Source organism: Genypterus blacodes, unplaced genomic scaffold (genome assembly GCF_046128005.1).
Source record: "Genypterus blacodes isolate CSIRO-AG114 ecotype Tasmania unplaced genomic scaffold, CSIRO-AGI_Gbla_v1 ptg000003l_1, whole genome shotgun sequence".
NCBI lineage: Eukaryota > Metazoa > Chordata > Actinopteri > Ophidiiformes > Ophidiidae > Genypterus > Genypterus blacodes.
Genome location: NW_027466817.1, coordinates 2,650,728 through 2,670,444, shown reverse-complemented (window position 1 = coordinate 2,670,444; position 19,717 = coordinate 2,650,728). Strand labels below are relative to the sequence as shown.

At 44.1% G+C, this 19,717-nt stretch overlaps 2 protein-coding genes and 1 long non-coding RNA gene across 3 annotated transcripts; 1 reads left to right on the top strand and 2 right to left on the bottom strand.

Annotated features, from left to right (window-relative positions):
- Positions 1-3,792: 3,792 nt before the first annotated feature.
- LOC142992925 (uncharacterized) lies at positions 3,793-4,866 on the top strand. The gene is made up of 3 exons (XR_012961087.1): positions 3,793-4,052; positions 4,369-4,408; positions 4,594-4,866. It is a non-coding gene; the product is annotated as an uncharacterized LOC142992925 (long non-coding RNA).
- Positions 4,867-5,705: 839 nt separating this feature from the next.
- Positions 5,706-6,698, bottom strand: LOC142992140 (trace amine-associated receptor 13c-like). Its single transcript, XM_076142457.1, has one exon. It carries the CDS (start codon positions 6,696-6,698, stop codon positions 5,706-5,708), a length of 993 nt encoding a protein of 330 aa, XP_075998572.1.
- Positions 6,699-16,167: 9,469 nt separating this feature from the next.
- Positions 16,168-17,166, bottom strand: LOC142992126 (trace amine-associated receptor 13c-like). The gene has a single exon (XM_076142431.1). It carries the CDS (start codon positions 17,164-17,166, stop codon positions 16,168-16,170), a length of 999 nt encoding a protein of 332 aa, XP_075998546.1.
- Between the last annotated feature and the right edge of the window lie 2,551 nt (positions 17,167-19,717).

Below are 19,717 nucleotides of genomic sequence, written 5' to 3'. Positions count from 1 at the left end.
TGTGCATCAAAGGGCATATGCAAACAATCTCACCTAAACGTTACAGTGAGCTATTAGGGCTAGTGGGAGAACATTCTCTGGGTTAATATAGAGACCTCTGTGCTGTGGTCAAAGACACAGCCTTGTCAATGTCTACAAATAATCTCTTGACACACTGATCCATCCAATCACAGTCTTTGTCATCTGTATTCTGTTAAACTGTCCAATAGACATTATTTTTGACTGGGCAATGGGCAAACAAGAAACTAACAAATCGATGGGAGTAAACCTTCAGCATCGTCATGGCCTGTAATCAGGTTAATTTATACTGTAGGGGACAAAGATTAACTAGATAGCTTTTAGTAACTTTTTTTCCATCAATAGTTACATATAACTGGTGGTTTTAGTAGGTGCGTTGTATTAAGTCTCATCTTGCTGTTTGTAGTCCATTGATCAGGTTTGTGGGTCAGCATTTTAGCTTGTTGTGTTGTCCGGGCCATTGTTTCAAAATGCTTGAGCTCCTTCGGCCTAGACCCTATTCTTCATCCATTCCTGCTCCAGTAGAGGAACTTAATTAACTGGCCCTGATTTCCTTACAAAATATTGTTGTACCAAATCCATACATTTGAAAAAGCTTTTACATATGCCTCTAAAACATGACATAATTTACTCAATCTGTGCTGTTAAAGTTGAGATGAAATTCCACGTGTTTAATAATTTAGTAATTGCATCAGTTACAATATTGCAACTGTGATGAATGAGGCCAGAGGAAATTCCAGTTTAAGACTCAGATCGACGCAGTCACTGTTCTGGCACCTCAGTGGTGGAATGATCTCCCGACTGATGTCAGGACAGCTGAATCGCTGCCCATCTTTCGCCGCAGGCTGAAAACCCATCTCTTCAAGAGACACTACCCTGATCCGTCCTCTTAGGACATCACCTATTTTGTCCTAGCTCTTCTGATGCACTTATTTGTTTTCTAATTTATCCTTTTGTTTCTCATTCATCTAGGTACCTAACTTATTGCACTTCTACTCCAGCACTAGTTATGCTCTTAGCTGTTGGTTTTGGAAGGAAATGCACTTACGATTTCTTGTGACCTGAAGTTCTATTTACAAAACATCATGTATTCACAGACCCGCCACCAATTAATAGAATAAATAAATAGAAAATGCGAGAGAGAGAGAGAGAGAGGGGGAGAGAGAGAGAGAGAGAGAGATATAATCAGTAAGGTAGATGATTTGTATTTCACTTTACTGTAGTATAATGTCACCCAAAACTGGGGTAAAAACTATGACAGTGTTATGAGGATTCACAGTTCTGAGTTTTGATAGCCGAGGGAAAGAAGCTGTTTGCAGGTCTGTTTGTTCTGCTTTTTAAGCTACCTTCTAGTTACAGGCTGTGCTGACAGTCTGTGCAGCGATTCAGGTTTATCTGTAGATCTCCCAGGTGGTGCTGACCTCTTTATGTTCTTTCTTGGACAAATCTTCCTCTGATTTCATTCAATATTCATTCGTTGGCAGTTCCTATTTGCTTATGAACCCCATGATTGAATTTCATGCAACAAAGATACACAACATATATGCATATAAAAGATTACCTGACAAAGCTATCTTGTGAGTCTTTTCCCTTAAAATTATTTAAACGTACACATTTTTTTATCTTTACTTTATTGTTATGGTGTTAATTGCAATATGTAGATTGTCAAAGTCAGGGCCTCCAGCTGCTCACACTGAATGCCTGGGTTTTATCTTGTATTTGGAAAGCTCTCCCTTTTTCTATGAACGTGTGGCTCGTCCACTGAGTTATTTTTTCTTTTATCTCTCTATTCTCTGTATTCTCTTTTCTTCTTCATTTCTCTTTATTCTCAAAATGCGTGTCTTTCAATTTTTTTTAATTTTTCTTCATTTTTTCCTTTTGTCTCATCATCTATTGTCTGCTTGCATCCATTCTATTCGAGTCTTTTTTGTGTATTTTCCTTATATTTTTTGGATCAGGCATTTGAGAAGTGATCCAGTAGAATCGTTAACCATGGCATGTAGGCATGGGGCCAGTTGTAAGGGTATGGCATTTCAGGTGAACAAGAGAACTTACCATGCATGTTCTCACTGTGAAGGAAATTAGTAAATCAACCTTACATGACAGCCTAGCAATGAGTCAATGGTTGTTTAACCTGACTGAAACCCAGGGGCCACACTGGACGCAGGAGCACCGTGAAGCAATGCCCCAGCGTAATTGTGATCAAGGGGGGCCACACTGGTGAAGCGCCGTTTCTACGTCTGATCGAATCTTCAACCAAATTTTAAGTTGTCAGTAACTGGCTATTCCGTTGTTTTCATAAATATGAGTGTTCCCTTTTCACTTTCAGGGACCAAACCGCCACTGGAAGCATTCATTAAAAGGGACACTGATAAATACATCAAGGAAGTTTTCCTGAAGCTGTGTGCCTGTTTTGGTAAATATGAATTATAAAACTAATTTTAGCCTTCCTTTACACCACCAACTCAAAGAAAATGACCACAATTTAGTAAAACTTCAATAAAATATGATATATGAAATATGAACATTGGTCTAGATGGCTGGAATTTGGTACAGATTTGGACAAAAGCAATGGGAAGACAAATGCATTGTTTCTGTCACGTGCAGCACGTTACGTTACACCAAGTCCGAGTTCTGGCGGCGAGAGAGAAGTCGGTTCAGGTGTAGGTCCGAGGGCTGGTGGCGAGAGACGAAGTCAGGTTCAGGCGTAGGTTCGAGGGCTGGCGGCGAGAGAGAGGTCAGGTTCAGGCGTAGGTCCGAGGGCTTGAGACGGGAGGCGAAGTTGGGTTCAGGCGTGGGTTGGTACACTGGTAGCTTGGGGTCACGAGAGGAGTACTGTAATAGGGGATAAGGAACACTGGGAAGCCATGAACGACAGGCATAAGACGGGGGGACGGGAACAGAAGTACGCGGGTCACAGAAGCACGCAGGCAAGACCAACACATGTGGGCGAAGGACACATGTAACACAGGGATATACACTGCCCGGCCAAAAAAAAAGTCGCCACCTGGATTTAACTAGGTCTAGGTCTAGGTCTACGTTCAGCAACATTATGTGCCCAAAGAATGAGGTCAGCTGACTACCTGAATATACTAAATGACCAGATTATTCCATCAATGGATTTTTTTCTTCCCTGATGGCACAGGCATATTCCAAGATGACAATGCCAGGATTCATCAGGCTAACATTGTGAAAGAGTGGTTCAGGGAGCATGAGACATTATTTTCACACATGGATTGGCCACCACAGAGTCCAGACCTTAATCTTTGGGATGTGCTGGAGAAGGCTTTGCGCAGTGGTCCGACTCTCCCATCATCAATCAATCATCATCATCAATCATCAATCATCAATCAATCAACAAAATATTAGAGTGTGTGACCTTTTTTTTTAGGTGGTGACTTTTTTTTTGGCCGGGCAGTGTATATACACACCAGACAGGGGAGGAGACAAAGAGACACAGGTGAAACACATTAGGGAAGACAGGTAATCACATAGATGGGAAACACATGGGCAGGAAGTAAGGACACCAGGGACATGGACAAGACAGAGTTTCACAATAAAACAGGAAATGCACAAGACAGACCCTGACAGTTTCGTTCTGAGTCCTGTGAAAAATTATTGATATAAAACTACGAATATTCAATTTTCATTTATTGAAAAACGTGGATTTTTACCTAATTTTTCATTTATAATGATAATTTCTTGCAACACATGGAATCTCATGGTGAAGGTGTCTAGAATGATTGTGAGCTTTGCTGTGTTTCTGCACAGCAAAAATTGGAGTGTTGAAATTTCAGAGTTAAACATTTCAGAGTTGAATTCAACTCTGGAAGTGTGATTTTAACACATTATGAGTTAAATGGTGCTCAGTGTTGGAGTTATTTGAGAGAGTTGATCACATCAGTGTTACTTTAACTCTGTAGAGAGGTAATTTAAAAATGAAGCTCTCCCAGGTGCCCAGGAGTCTCACTTGTTCAATTGGAGACATTGAGAGGACTTTGCTAATTTTTCCTCGTGTCATGCAGTTTTACACGGTAAGTGGAATTAAGTCAAATTTACTGAAAAATTATAAACTGATGCTATGAACTGCACTTCGTGCAACCAAACAGCTTTGGAGGATATATGCTATACAAAGCCTTTGTTTGTGGCTTGGACTGAACAGTGAATGTGTCTCGGTGATTAGCTCATTTTAGCTAGCTGTCGATAGAAGCTGCTTCAGACTTTATCAATGATTTAACAAATCACATGAAAGCACAAGGTGATGAAAAACAAGTCCTGAATTTTTAATGTATGAAGTGTTGATTGGCGCTAATGTGCGTTTTTTTTCCCTTGTGTTGCACAAAAAATCAGTGCAAGTGATGCAGTTGACAGGCTCGTAATCTTTCATAAGGTAATTATAATATTATGGTTATTATAATAATTTTGCAAGTCACCTTCTTAGCTACAAGTGTAAATGAGTAACGTGTAAATAGCCAGTCAGAAGATGTTGAACAATCATTTTTACTTTTTAGTTTTCTCTGTGGCTGCAGATCATTCTTGTGAATAACTTTTTCTTGTTCCTTATCTCAACACCAGTCATGCTGCAGTCTGGAGGAGCATCTCCGTAACCATGAAGGTCAGCAGCCATACCTCCTCGCTGTTGGGCGTCAGAAGAGCAAGATTGACAACTTCTACATCGCCATGGATAAGCATCTCATTCCATGCCAGGCAAACCGCTCACTCGGGGCATTTGATGAACTTTTCAAAGCACATTTTGTGTTTCAGATGAGAAATTGTACATTTTATTTGCATTCACGATGTTTTAATGTACAATGAACAGGTGAAATAAATGCCATTGTTGGAAATGTATTTTGTTTTATGGAATTCATTCTTACAAATAATTTAACACTTTTTAGTGTAGATAGCCTGACACTTTAGGGAGTGAAGCCAACACTAACCAGGGTGTTAAAAAAAAAGTATCTCAGCAGTGTTACTTGTCTTATCCCTTAAGTGTTAATTTAACTCTATTTAGCGAGTTAAAGAAGGAACTCTGGCACAGTGTTAAATGTTTAACTATTTCAAAAGTGTTGATTTAACTCTAGAGAGTGTGGAGCTATATAAACCTTGAAAAAGTGTTGAAATCAACTCTGTGGGAGTTAATTCAACACTGGACTTTTTGCTGTGTGTGATGAGTTTATAAAGAATTAAAAGCATAAATAGCAAGCAAAAAATATAGCCACGCACATATCTCAAATAAACTGACTTGTAAGTAGGTAAAAATGGCAAAGCAGTAACATGAATTGATTGAGGGATTAAAACAGCCACACAAAAAAATGTTGTACTCACTTAATGGGTTAGTAATGTGAAAAAGTCAATTTAATTAATCTTATGTCTTTGAAATAACCCAAAATGGTTTTCCTTAAAGCATATTTACCAATGTTAAGTAGGCAATTATTATTATCATATCAGTAATTACAGTATGTCAATTGTATTTTTTTGCAGCAACACGCCGAGCTGCACAACGCTGGTAACAGTCAGCCACGGTTTATTACAAATGCCTACGGAAAATATAATGACCTGTCTATAATGTGGCCATATGACCAAGGGCTTATTTCCAAAAATATCTCTTGAAATAAAATAAAAAACCTGAAAAATCATTTGTGTAGCTGTCTCAGATCACAGAAACTCGTTGAAGGGATCGGCACTACTTAATAGGACATTTTCACAGGAACAATCAGATAAAAACACTTCCTGAAACAAGGATAAAACAGGGCATAAATAATTGGATTTAAGGTGGAATTGAAGTAACCCAACCAAAGAAATGCTTCAAAGACTGCAAAAGGTGAGCTGAAACAAGCGCAAGCATCAATTACAGTATTTATGAAAAATGGCATCCAGCAAAAAGTGAATGCACAGATGACAATACTCAAAGTTTTTGCTGCTTTGTGCTCCGACTGTTTAATCAACCCACCTTTTCCTCTATCATATGAATTCATAAGATTGCACAAATCTCCAATCTTTTTCGCATGCCGTTTAGCCACAAAAAATATTTTAGCATACAGGAAAATCAAGACAGTGCATGGAAAGAAAAAACAGATAATACTGTCCAAGACTCCCCAGAGAGAGTTAAACATAACAATACAACTGCCCAGGCATTTTACTGATTCTATATATTCCTCTAAGCCTGCAATATTTGCTTTTGAGCAGAGTAGCCCAAAAGCAAAAGAAGCAGCCAATGCCCAGCTGGCACCTACCATAATCCAGGCCACTGACATTGTAATTGTCCTGGAATAATGCAGAGGATTGCATATTGCTTGATATCGGTCCACAGCAATGCAAACTAGGTGGAAGATGGAGAGACTAGTCAGAAACACATCCAAACTGGAGTGAAACAAACAAAAGGCATCTCCATAGAACCAACAACCATTAATTGACCGCACAGAGCTGAAAGGCATCACAACAGCACCCACGAGCAGATCAACCACAGACAGAGACATTATCATTACATTTGTAGGCTTATGCATGTGCTTAAAAAAAGCGACTGACAAAATGACAACAGAGTTCCCTACAACAGTTACCAGTATGCATAAACCAGACACCAAATAGAGAATGACACAGGTCCCCACAGTCAACTGTATCCTGATACAAGAGGCATTATAGTCTGGAAAACAGTACTGCTCTTCAGAAAGACTACCAGTCATTGTGCATCAAAGGGCATATGCAAACAATCTCACCCAAATGTTACAAGGAGCTCCAGGCAAGTGGGAAACACGGTCAGAACCTGCGGGGAGGGCTTTTTGTTGTGGACTAGGCTGTGTCTTTGGCTACAGACAATGTCTTGGCACACTGATCCAACCAATCACAATCCAACCAGCCGCAGCATCATCATGTGTTTACCCAACTGCCTCCATGAACTGCTGCCCCCAGGAGACTCTTAGCACACGTCTTACTCCTTAGTTGGTCAGTGGCGCCCCTAGGATCAGAAAGGTTTGCATGAATTGTCCTTGTGTGTTGTGTGTGCTTTTTGTATGCGTGGTGTCTCCTCTAGTCATGACACATATGTCAGCAACTATGTTCATTGTCAAAATTACAACATTCTGTCCAAATTCAACAACCTGTTACTAACATGGGGAACTAGAGCATAGTTGAGGACTAAAATGGTGGCTACACAAAAATAAAGTTCAGGAGCAGTATTTAATAACAAAACTCCATTGTCGAGGTAGAAAAAGGGGAAAAGCAAATAAATCAAGTATATCTTAGCCTCAGGTTCCTCGCACAGTACTGCAGTACAGCAGTGTCACAGGGATCTTACCCTTCATGAGCTGATCCTGATCGCTTTGTTTTGTTATGTGTTTCTCCTCTTCCCTGTTTTCCTTTCTGTTTTCTCCCTATCTGTGTTGTCGTTCCTGTGTGGGCGTGGTCACCTGACCCCTGTTCCCGCCATCTCACTCCACACACCTGAGGCTCATCTACCATCCAGGATTCATAGGCTGCAGTTTTAAACCCATCCCACCATTCCTTGCCAGATAGTTCGGAGTCGCTCTGTACGGTACTCGTGAAGGTCATGTATATGTGCGTTACACCTTTTTGGGATTGTCAGTTTTTTTTTGTCATTTGTGCTTGTGTCTCCTGGACTTTGTAGAATCGATCTCCGTGTCTCCATCCACCACGCCGGCTTCCTCGTCCTCACATACCGCTATGGATTCCGTGTCTTCCACTGACACCCTGGATTCCGCTGTCCTGTGGTTTTGATTTCTGCGCTCGCCAGATTTATAATAAACTTTGTTTGCTATTTTTGATCACGTCTGGTGTTTTGTCCGCATCTGTGGGTCCGTCTCTTCTAAACTAAGGATCGCAAGACCCTAACAGCAATGCACTTATTGTCCACTTTAAGGTTCAGAATTCCAACTTCATAGAGTTAAAATTTGTCATATTCCTCTCTTTAGGCCTCAAACCCCTGCTGATGTATGCAAGGGCATATTTTCCCTCCCTGTTTCTGGGGTACGTCAGCCCTCAACCCACTGTAGCTGGCATCTATCTCTGATATGAAAGATAATTTGAAAGGTCAGATCCAGACCAGTCCATAACAGATGGACCAGTTTACTTTCATATACATCCAACAACTCTTAGCTAAGCCACAACTTTTCTGTATCCACTTTTTTAAGAAACACTACTTTTCATGTACCGCCCTCCCCAGAACTCAGCAAAAGTGGGAGACTTATAATAGGGCCAATGTCATTTATTGATTAAAACTTCAGGTGAGGGGACAGAATGAAAAATATGTGGTGGTGCTGACTGCATAATGAGAGGAGAATGACTGGGTGTGGCATTGCTTTTAAATTATCCCCAGCAACTCATGGAAATGTCTTTATGTGTTAGGATCAGTGATCCTTAGTTCGGGGAAGCGGACCCACAGATGCGGACACCACACCAAAAGTTCGGATCAGGAACAAAGGGAACAAAGGTTTATTTTCACGTTAGGAAAACAAGGGGCACAGGTGAGCTGGGTCGGGAACGTCGGTGCGGATGGGACCGAATCCGTCACGGCTGGTGAGGGCGAGCGGCCGGCGTGGTTACTGGAAGCAGGCAGATCGTGTCTACAAAGAAGTCCATGAGCAGACACGGCACAATTACAAAAACTGACGAGGCAGAAAAGGTACGGGCCACAATACTCCACCTCCATGCGTCTCGTACTGAGCAACGAAGAATACGGAACTGTCTGGCGAAGACTGGTGGGATGAGCCGGGGTTTAAATGCCTCCAGCTGACCAGTCGTAAATGGCTGATGAGCTGCAGGTGTGTGGAGAAGATGATGGCAACTGGAATCCGGTAACCACGCCCCTTCAGAAATGACAGCACAGGTAGGGGGAACACAGAGAGGAAAACAGAGGAGAGCAACAAATGCATAACAAACATAGCGATCACGATCGGCTCCTGACAGTACCCCTCCCCTAACGGGAGCCTCTTGGCGACCCAGGCCTGCCAGGGTGATCGCGGTGAAAGTCCTTAATCAATTGGGGGTCGAGAATAGCTGAGCGGGGTACCAAAGACCGCTCCTCAGGACCATAACCCTCCCAGTCCACCAGGTACTGCAGGCCCCTGCCCCGACGGCGAGCATCCAATAATCTCCGGACAGAATAGGCCGGATGATCATCAATGATCCGGGCGGGTGGTGGCGGTCTAGCCGAAGGGCACAGCGGGCTGGTCAACACCGGTTTCAATTGGGAGACATGGAAGGATGGATGAATTCTAAGTGATGCAGGAAGCTTAAGTCTCACCACACTAGGGTTGATGATATGCTCTACCACGAATGGCCCAATGTATCGGGGGGAAAGTTTCTTAGACACAGTCTTGAGGGGTATGTCCCTGGAGGACAGCCAAACTGACTGGCCTGGCTGGTAGGTTGGTGAGGGAACCCGGTGCCGGTCTGCCAGTCGCTTGTTCTCCTCCGCCGTGCGTAGCAGGGCGGCACGAGTCACCTTCCAGGTCTTGCGGCAGCGACGCAGATGGTGTTGCACGGAAGGGACGGCCAAATCCTCTTCCTGGGCGGGAAACAAAGGAGGCTGGTAGCCCGAGGAGGCTTCGAAAGGCGACACGCCGGTGGCAGATGAGGTCAGCGAGTTGTGGGCATACTCTACCCACGGCAGGTAATCGCTCCAGGCAGAAGGGTTGGATGCGGTGACACATCGGAGAGCCGCCTCCAGGTCCTGGTTGGCCCTCTCCGTTTGGCCGTTTGTTTGCGGGTGAAATCCTGATGACAGACTGACGGACGCTCCCAGTGCAGTGCAGAATGCCTTCCACACCTGGGAGGTAAACTGCGGACCCCGGTCCGAGACGATGTCCTGTGGAAGCCCATGCAGCCGAAACACCTGGGACGTGAGGACCTCTGCTGTCTCGAGGGCAGAAGGGAGTTTAGGTAAGGCAATGAAATGAACCATCTTTGAAAATCTGTCGACTATGGTGAGTATGACCGAATTGCCCTTGGATATGGGAAGACCCGTTACGAAATCAACTGCAATGTGGGACCAAGGGCGACTAGGCACCGGAAGGGGACGGAGTAACCCCATGGGAGGGCGATGAGAACTCTTACTCCTGGCACACACTGTGCATGCTGAAACATAGGCACGGGTGTCTGTTGCCATGGATGGCCACCAGAATTGTCTCTTAATGAGGGACAGTGTGCGTGTAATGCCGGGATGGCATGCAAACAGAGAGGTGTGAGCCCACTGCAAAACCTGGGCTCGAACAGCATCCGGGACGTAAAGGCAGCCACTAGGACCCCCTCCTGGATTAGGCTGCAACTGCTGGGCCTCGCGGACTGCTCGCTCCACCTCCCACCTGACGACTGCCACGACACGGGAGGAAGGTACAATGAGGTCAGGGGCCGTAGAAACTGTGTCAGGGGCAAACTGGCGGGACAAGGCGTCAGGTTTGCTGTTGCGGGAACCAGGACGGTATGTGAGGGTGAATTGAAAACGGCTGAAAAACAGCGCCCACCGGGCTTGCCTGGAATTTAGTCTCTTAGCATTCTTGATGTATTCCAAGTTCTTGTGATCCGTCCAAACTACAAAAGGTAAAGTGGAGCCTTCAAGCCAGTGTCTCCATTCCTCTAGTGCTAACTTAACTGCTAACAACTCCTTGTTCCCCACATCATAATTACCCTCGGCAGGTGACAAACGTCGGGAAAAGAACGCACAGGGATGCAACTTATGGTCGGGGACCGAGTACTGAGACAGTACTGCCCCCACTCCCGAGTCTGAGGCGTCCACTTCGACAATGAACTGCCGGGTCGGGTCAGGCTGTGTGAGTATGGGCGCCGAGGTGAACAGCCTCTTCAGCCTGTCGAACGCCGCACTGGCCTGTGGAGTCCAGCAGAAGGGGATAGTAGTGGAGGTTAGTTTAGTGAGAGGTGATGCTACGCGGCTGAAATCTCGAATAAACCTACGGTAAAAATTAGAAAACCCTAGGAACCGCTGAAGCTCCTTGCGGGAAGACGGAACGGGCCAGTCCGTCACTGCTCGGATCTTGTCTGGATCCACCCTCATCTGCCCACCCTGCAAGATAAACCCAAGGAAACTGATTGTGTCCACATGAAACTCACATTTCTCCATCTTAACAAATAATTTGTTCTCCAGTAGTCTCTGGAGGACCAGGCGGACATGATTCACATGTTCGGAAAGAGAACTTGAAAAAATCAGGATGTCATCAATGTAAACGAAAACAAAACGGTGCAAGAAGTCTCTCAAAACATCATTCACCAAATTCTGAAAAACTGCGGGAGCATTAGTGAGTCCAAATGGCATAACTAGGTATTCAAAATGGCCCAGGGAGGTGTTGAACGCCGTTTTCCACTCATCTCCCTCTCGGATGCGCACAAGATGGTAGGCATTGCGAAGGTCCAGTTTGGAGAAAACAGTCGCTCCCTGCAGGGACTCAAAAGCAGAGTTCATTAGTGGTAGAGGGTATTTATTCTTCACAGTAATGTTATTAAGAGCCCGGAAATCAATGCAAGGTCGGAGGGAACCATCCTTCTTCCCAACAAAAAAGAACCCTGCACCCAGTTGCGAAGAGGATGGGCGTATAATTCCAGCCGCTTGAGACTCATGAATGTACGTCTCCATGGCCTCTCTCTCCGGCCGAGAGAGGCTAAATAATCGGCTAGAAGGGAGTGGAGCCCCCGAAATAAGGTCAATGGCACAGTCATACGGTCTGTGAGGAGGCAAGGCTAGTGCGGAGTCCTTGTCGAAAACCCCCTTTAAGTCATGGTACTCCACTGGCACGGATGACAGGTCTTGACCTCCCGAGTTAGGGGCCTGAGGAGGAACACCCCTGCATGGAGACAATGCGGAGAGGAGGCAACCTGCATGACAGGTGTCGCTCCACCCGACGATTCTGCCTGCTGCCCAATCGATATGCGGGTTATGCCGGTGTAACCATGGATGGCCCAGGAGGAGTGGGGTGTGAGGAGCTGACATGACTTTGAAACTGATGGTCTCACGATGGTTACCTGACAGAATCAGGGTCAGAGGTCGAGTCTGGTGAGTTACCTGTGCCAACAGCCTTCCGTCCAACGCATTGGCCACGAAAGGGGTCTCGAGCGGAACCGTAAGGATGCCTGCCCTCCTCACAAAACTATTGTCTATGAAGTTATCCTCAGCACCAGAGTCTATGAGGACTGATACTGGGAGGGTGTCCTGATTAATACAGATCCGTGCGGGGATCTGTAAGCGGAGTTCACTAGTGGAGGACAACCTGGTTTGTTCCATCAGTACCCCCACCTCTACTGATGGAACCTGTCTTTTGGCTTCCTATGGCAGGTGGAAACGAAATGGCCACGCTCACCGCAGTACAAGCACTCACCCGCACGAATCCTCCGCTGACGTTCTGTGAGCGAAAGGCCGGCGCGTCCCATCAGCATGGGTTCCTCCCTCGAGGCAGTTGCCGTGTGAGCGGAGCTGTTAACGGGGAAACGAGGTACTCCGCCCGGCTGGCACTCCGAGGAGGCGGTGTGGAAGTGGGGCAGTTGCGGACGAGACCTCGACCGGTCCCGATGGCGGAGCTGTAGTCTCTCATCTATGCGTAGCGCCAGGGAGATCAATGAATCCAAATCCGGCGGCGCATCTCTGGACGCCAATTCATCCCTCAGCCTCTCGCTGAGCCCCTTCCAGAAAGCTCCCTTCAGTGCCTCCCCATTCCAGCCGGCATCTAGCGCGAGTGTGTCGAACTCCACCACATAATCCGCCACGCGCCTATTCCCCTGCCGAATGTCGAGGAGACGATCTGAGGCTGAGCCCCCCATATCTGGGTGGTTGAACACCTCTCCGAGTCTATGCGAAAAATCAAAAAACGTCAAGGAGTCCAACGGGTGCCTGGACAGAAACGCCTCAGCCCAAGTCAGCGCTCTGCCGCGTAAAAGTTCAGTAACATAAATAATCCTCGACTGGTCGGAACAAAAAGTTGCGGGGCGCTGTTGAAACATAAGCGAACACTGGAGCAAAAAACCCCTACACTTGTTCATATCACCTGCGAACGGCTCTGGATTTGGGGCGAAGGACTCGCTGACGGCCTGATGCGGTGAGGCGAAGCTCGGGTGCGGTCGCGGCGGAGATAGACGAGCCGGGCCTGGCGGTGAGAAGGCTGTGGCGAGGGCGCCGATCTGGGCGGTGAGCTCGGCCATCTGCCGTCCCAGTCCCTGGCAAATCCCGGAGAGATCATTCAGCTGGTGACGGTGTTGGTCGAGCTGCACTTCATGGCTGGCGACTGCTTGGAAAACCGGGGGGACTTCTGGCGTCGTGTCTGCTGGATCCATGTTTGGCCAGACAGTTCTGTTAGGATCAGTGATCCTTAGTTCGGGGAAGCGGACCCACAGATGCGGACACCACACCAAAAGTTCGGATCAGGAACAAAGGGAACAAAGGTTTATTTTCACGTTAGGAAAACAAGGGGCACAGGTGAGCTGGGTCGGGAACGTCGGTGCGGATGGGACCGAATCCGTCACGGCTGGTGAGGGCGAGCGGCCGGCGTGGTTACTGGAAGCAGGCAGATCGTGTCTACAAAGAAGTCCATGAGCAGACACGGCACAATTACAAAAACTGACGAGGCAGAAAAGGTACGGGCCACAATACTCCACCTCCATGCGTCTCGTACTGAGCAACGAAGAATACGGAACTGTCTGGCGAAGACTGGTGGGATGAGCCGGGGTTTAAATGCCTCCAGCTGACCAGTCGTAAATGGCTGATGAGCTGCAGGTGTGTGGAGAAGATGATGGCAACTGGAATCCGGTAACCACGCCCCTTCAGAAATGACAGCACAGGTAGGGGGAACACAGAGAGGAAAACAGAGGAGAGCAACAAATGCATAACAAACATAGCGATCACGATCGGCTCCTGACATTATGGCAAAGTTTGAATTTAATGATGCAAACAACAAAAACCTTATTCTTTGAGGATGCAAAAACACTCACACAAGTTAGTCCTTTAACTGTGAAGAAAATATTGCCAAACTTGGATCAATGTACGATTTTTCACATCAATAATCATAATTTGAGAGACATGGCAGTGATTAGGACTGCAATATACGATGTTTCTCACCTGTCCCTAATGTGGACATATTACCAAGGGCTTGTTTAACTCTTTTATGTGTGTAGCTGGCTCAGGTCACATAAACGTATTGCTGTGATTGTTATGGTTAGGATTTATGTTAAGAAATTCTAAATGTAACAATAAGCAGATAAATCACAGTCTGTCATCTGTATTCTGTAAAACTGTCCAATTACACAAACATTATTTTTGATTGGGCAATGGGCAAACAAGAAACTAACAAATCAATGGGAGTAAACCTTGAGCATTGTCTTGGCTTGTAATCAGGTTAATGAATACTGTTAAGATTAACAAGATGGATTTTAGTACCTTTTTTTCATCAACAGTTACATATCACTGTGGCTTTTAGTTGGTGTGTTGTATAAAACCTCATCTTGCTATTTTCAGTCCTTTGATTAGATTTATGGGTTAGCATTTTAACTTGTGTAGTTCGGGCCATTGTTAACTGGCGCTTATTTCCTTACTGTTGTCCCAAATCCATAAATGTGAAAAAGGTGTTACATATACCTCTAAAATATGACATAATGTACTCAATTTGTGTTGTTGAAGTTGAGATGAAATGATACTCCACTTGTTTAATGTTTTAGTAATTGCATCAGTTACAATATTGCAACTGTGATGAGAGGAAATTCACACCAGATAGAAATGATAGTATCAAATACAAAATCTTATTTAAACAAACAAATACATTAAGAATGAGTCTATGAACCCTGAGGCCACAAAGAGGTAAGAAAAAAATCAGAAACCCCGTTATTGGCATTGCACCACTACAATGAAATTATAAAAGCTACAGCTGTTAAGTTAAAAAAGTACAAAACACCATGTATTCCACAGACCCACCACCAATTAATAAAACAACAAATAAATAAATAGAAAAATGCTTCGGGGGAAAAAACAGCGAGAAATAGATATAATCAGTAAGGTAGATGATTTGTATTTCACTTTACTGTAGTATAATGTCACCCAAACTGGGGTAAAAACTATGACAGTGTTATGAGGATTCACAGTTCTGAGTTTTGATAGCCGAGGGAAAGAAGCTGTTTGCAGGTCTGTTTGTTCTGCTTTTTAAGCTACCTTCTAGTTACAGGCTGTGCTGACAGTCCGTGCAGCGATTCAGGTTTATCTGTAGATCTCCCAGGTGGTGCTGACCTCTTTATGTTCTTTCTTGGACAAATCTTTCTCTGATTTAATTTTAATATTCATTGGTTGGCAGTTCATACTAGCTTATGAACCCCATGATTGAATTTCATGCAACGAAGATACACAACATACGCACAGGAAACTTGGTCGTTCTTGGATAGTTGGCAGCTTTATTTTCACCAGTCTCTGGCACACTGTACATTCATATCTTCATACATAACTGTAATCTACATAACAGACACAGACAGACACACAGAAAAACTAGAAACATGGCCTTGATACCATCTTTCCATGGCTTTTAATTATTTTCTATGAAAATAATGAAAAAATAATTTTCACGACCAAAAGTAATTATTTGATAAAAAGTTAAGGTGAGGGGACGGAATGGAAAATATGTGGTGATGCTGACTGCATAATGAGAGCGTGTGGATGTGGCTTTGCTTTTAAACTATATCCAGCAACTCATGGCAATGTCAAGAAGAATCAGCAACAACCTCATTCTTTGTGGATGCCAAAACACTCAGCCCAGTTTGTCCTCTATCTAAATTTCTATGAGGTTTCCACATCAAATATGTCCAGTTGTAATATGAAAGATATTGCAGTGACTAGGACTGCAATATACGATTTTTCAATTCAAAATACTGTAGAGTATCTTTGCCGTTATAGCTGCAAAAAACAATCATCACACATGAAAAGACTAAAAGCCAAGAGAAATACTCCACATTAAATTAAAAATGACAGAGAAAAATAATCACCTGTCCCTAATGTGAACATATTACCAAGGGCTTGTTTAACTCTCTATGTGTGTAGCTGGCTCATTACATTACGAGCATTAAGCAGACGCTTTTATCCAAAGCGACTTACATTACATTGCCACCCAGTAAGTTACAGAGGGCTCAGATCACATAAACGTATTGCTGTGATTGTTATGGTTAGGATTTATGAGAAATTTTCAATGTAACAATCAGCTTTAAACATTTTCTGAAACAAGGATAAAACAGAGCATAAATAATTGGATTTAAGGTGGAATTGAAGTAACCCAACCAAAACAAAACTTCATAGACTGCATAAGGTGAGCTGAAACCAGTGTAAGCATCAATTACAGTAATTATGTAATAAGGCAGCCAACAAAAGATGAATACACAGATGACAATACTCAGAGTCTTTGCGGCTTTGTGCTCTGACTGTTTAATCAACCCAACTTTTCCTCTGTCATTTGATTTCATAATATTGCTTATATCGTCAATCTTTTTTGCATGCCGTTTAGCCACAAAAACTATTTTAGCATACAGGCAAATCATGACAGTGCATGGAACGAAAAAGCAGAAAATACTGTCCAGAATTCCAGAGAGAGAGTTATACGTAAGATTACAGCTGCCCAGGCAGTTTATAGATTCCACATATTCTTCTATTCCTACTATATTTCCCTTTGAGTACAGAAGCCCAAAAGCATAAGTAGCACCCAAGGCCCAGCTGGCACAGACCATAATCCAGGCCACTGACATTGTAATTGTGCTGGAATAATGCAGAGGATTGCATATTGCTTGATATCGGTCCACAGCAATGCAATTTAGATGGATGACTGAGAGACTACAGAGAAACATGTCCAAACTGGAGTGAAGCAAACAAAAGGCATCTCCGTAGAACCAACAGCCATCAACTGCCCGGACAGAGCTGAAAGGCATCACAACAGCACCCACAAGCAGATCAACCAGAGCCAGAGACATAATCATCACATTGGTAGGGTTATGCATGTGCTTGAAACAAGCAACTGAAAAAATGACAACAGCGTTCCCCACAACAGTAACCAGCATGCCTAAACCAGACACCAAATAGAGAATGACACAGGTCCCCACAGTCAACTGTATCCTGATACAAGAGGCATTATAGCCTGGAAAACAGTACTGCTCTTCAGAGAGACTACCAGTCATCATGCATCAAAAGGTATATGCTAGTGGGACACATGCTCTGGGTTAATATGGAGACTGCTTTTTGTTGTTCAAGAGGCTGTGTCTTTGGCCACAAGACAATCTCTTGGCACCCTGATCCAACCAATCAAAATCGTTTTCATCTGCATGGCTTGGATCCTGATGTTGTGTTGTGGGTCTGCCCTTTGAGACATTGTATGTGATATTGGGCTATGCAAATAAAATTTACTTGACTTTTCTTTTTTTTTGTACTGTTGGTGATATTACTTTATCAAAGATTGCTATCAAAATAAAATAAAATAAAAATAAAATAATAAAATTAATAACTTTAATAAATTAAAGTCCTCGGGGCACCACCCTGTTTGTTGGCACAGGGAACCAAGATAGCATATAATTGACCTAAACCTTAAAGATTCACCATAAGTCTTAATTATCAATTAAAATTTTGTTTTGCGCTCGAAATCAGTCTAGAAGGGTGACACTTGACGAGCCTAGAGGATGATAATCATACAGACATTCAGAGCAAACAATTTCAGACACTTCTTGTTAAAATATGAAAGGATTTATTAACTCACAATAATAACTAAGGTCATTACCATCAATAGAAAAAACCGGAAAACATAAACAATATCAAGAAGTTCAGGCAACAACAGATTTGAATACAAGGAAGACAAAGCTGGAGTGTGTGCGTGTGTGCGTATGTGCGTATGTGCGTGTGTGCGAGTGTGTGTGTGAGAGGGAATGATGCACAGGATGTGGCGGAGTTATAACACAGCTACTAGTAGGACCTGGGTCAAACTAAGATGGTGGCTTCACTTCTAGCTTAGCCCTGCAAGGTAAAATGTGTGTGTGTCTTATCACCACAGGAGGTTTGTCACCCAGGAGTTGCAGAGAGAGAGAGAGAGAGTGAAATCATGCGGCATGCAGGAATCAGTGCTCAAAAGCACGGTCAGAAAACTTAAAGAACACAATAGCAGAAACTTTCAACATAGAAAATACAGTATTGCATACAGTGTATTTATCTACTTAGATCTAAATCTGACCAAATCTTATCTGCCCAAACATCAAAGCCTTACTTTAACAGAATCACGTCCGTTTTGTGATTCTCTATAGAGCATCGATTGCTACGCTGAGGGTCCACTGAGTTGATGGTTTGTCCGTTTTGGTGAGCTTTGCTCCAAGTCTTCAGTTCTGGGCTTGAAGAAGTTGGAAAGTTGTCTTCGTGGTGTAGGAGGAAAAGGGGCAAAGTGAATCGCTGCTTGGTCCAATTGCGTCACGGTCGGACACTTTTGAAAGCAAACGGAGGTGCAGGCCTTTGAGCTTGTTGGTTCTGAATTGGATCATTCAGGGGCAGATTCTTAAGTTTCTTTCTCTTCCTTGTTGCTTGGTTGGGCTAAAGAGGGTTCTGGGTTCACTGGATTGGAGCATCCAGGGAAAGTTCTTAGGTCTCCTTCCTCCCTTGAGTTGGTACATGGAGCCTTTCTGGAGAGGAACCGTTTCTGTAGAGCGTTTCTGGGGAAGGTTTGTGTGGAAGGGGCTTCTTTGCGGACCTGCTGGGCTTTGATACTGCAAATGACCTCACAGGCAAGAGTTAACATTCTGGTCAATGTAGTAGAAGCAGATTCTCTGACATCTTCACATCAAGGTGTGAAAAGGGGGTTGATCAACTACAACACTCGGTTATCTCTTTGTTTTGTGGACAAAAGGGCGCATGTTTTAGCCATGTGGCAGCAGGCTTTTAAACTGTATTTAGGCCGAACATTTTTCAAGTCTTAGAACTGGTATTTGCCCCTACAGTACAAGGGGCAAACAAGGAAAGAATTATGATCTATAAAAGGGGGGCCATGCAGAAAAAGTTTGGGAACGACTGAACTAGATGATCATTAAGAGCTTAGTTGAAAACATTTAGACACTTGTACTGATGATTTAATTTGTGTTCAAAGCATTCCCATCGGTTTTTTCTTTTTATTGGATATTTTCTATTGAAGAATGCATTTGAGCATTGTTACGTATAGTGTCTACGTATTATTTATGTATGTAGGCCTATTCTTGTTTGGTTCTGTTATGTGGTGTTTTTGTCTCCCTCCTTTGGTCTGCGTCTCCTATTTTCTCAGATGTACTTCCTGGTTCCAGTCATCACCACTCACCTGTTCCATATCACCAATCAACTATCCCCACACCATATATACAGCCCCTTTGTCTTCAGTTCCCCCCTCTTGTTCCACTCTTGGTTTGGTATGGTATGGTTGTTGCGCTCCTACCGTTTGGATTATTTGCTAACTCTTTTGTGTTGCACGGAGGGACAAGTGAGGACAAGAAGATACCCTGGGAGGCAGTGGCTCAGTGGGTAGTGCTTCAGCTTTGGGACCGGGGGGTCGCTGGTTCGAGCCCCTGTCGAGGTGCCCCTGAGCAAGGCACCGAAACCTTAATTGCTCCCCCCTCTGCGAAGGGTGGTAATGAAATGTAATGTAAGTCGCTTTGGATAAAAGCGTCTGCCAAATGATCGTAATGTAATACCCTGGGGTCTACATCTTGCATCACGTAGGTTTACCTG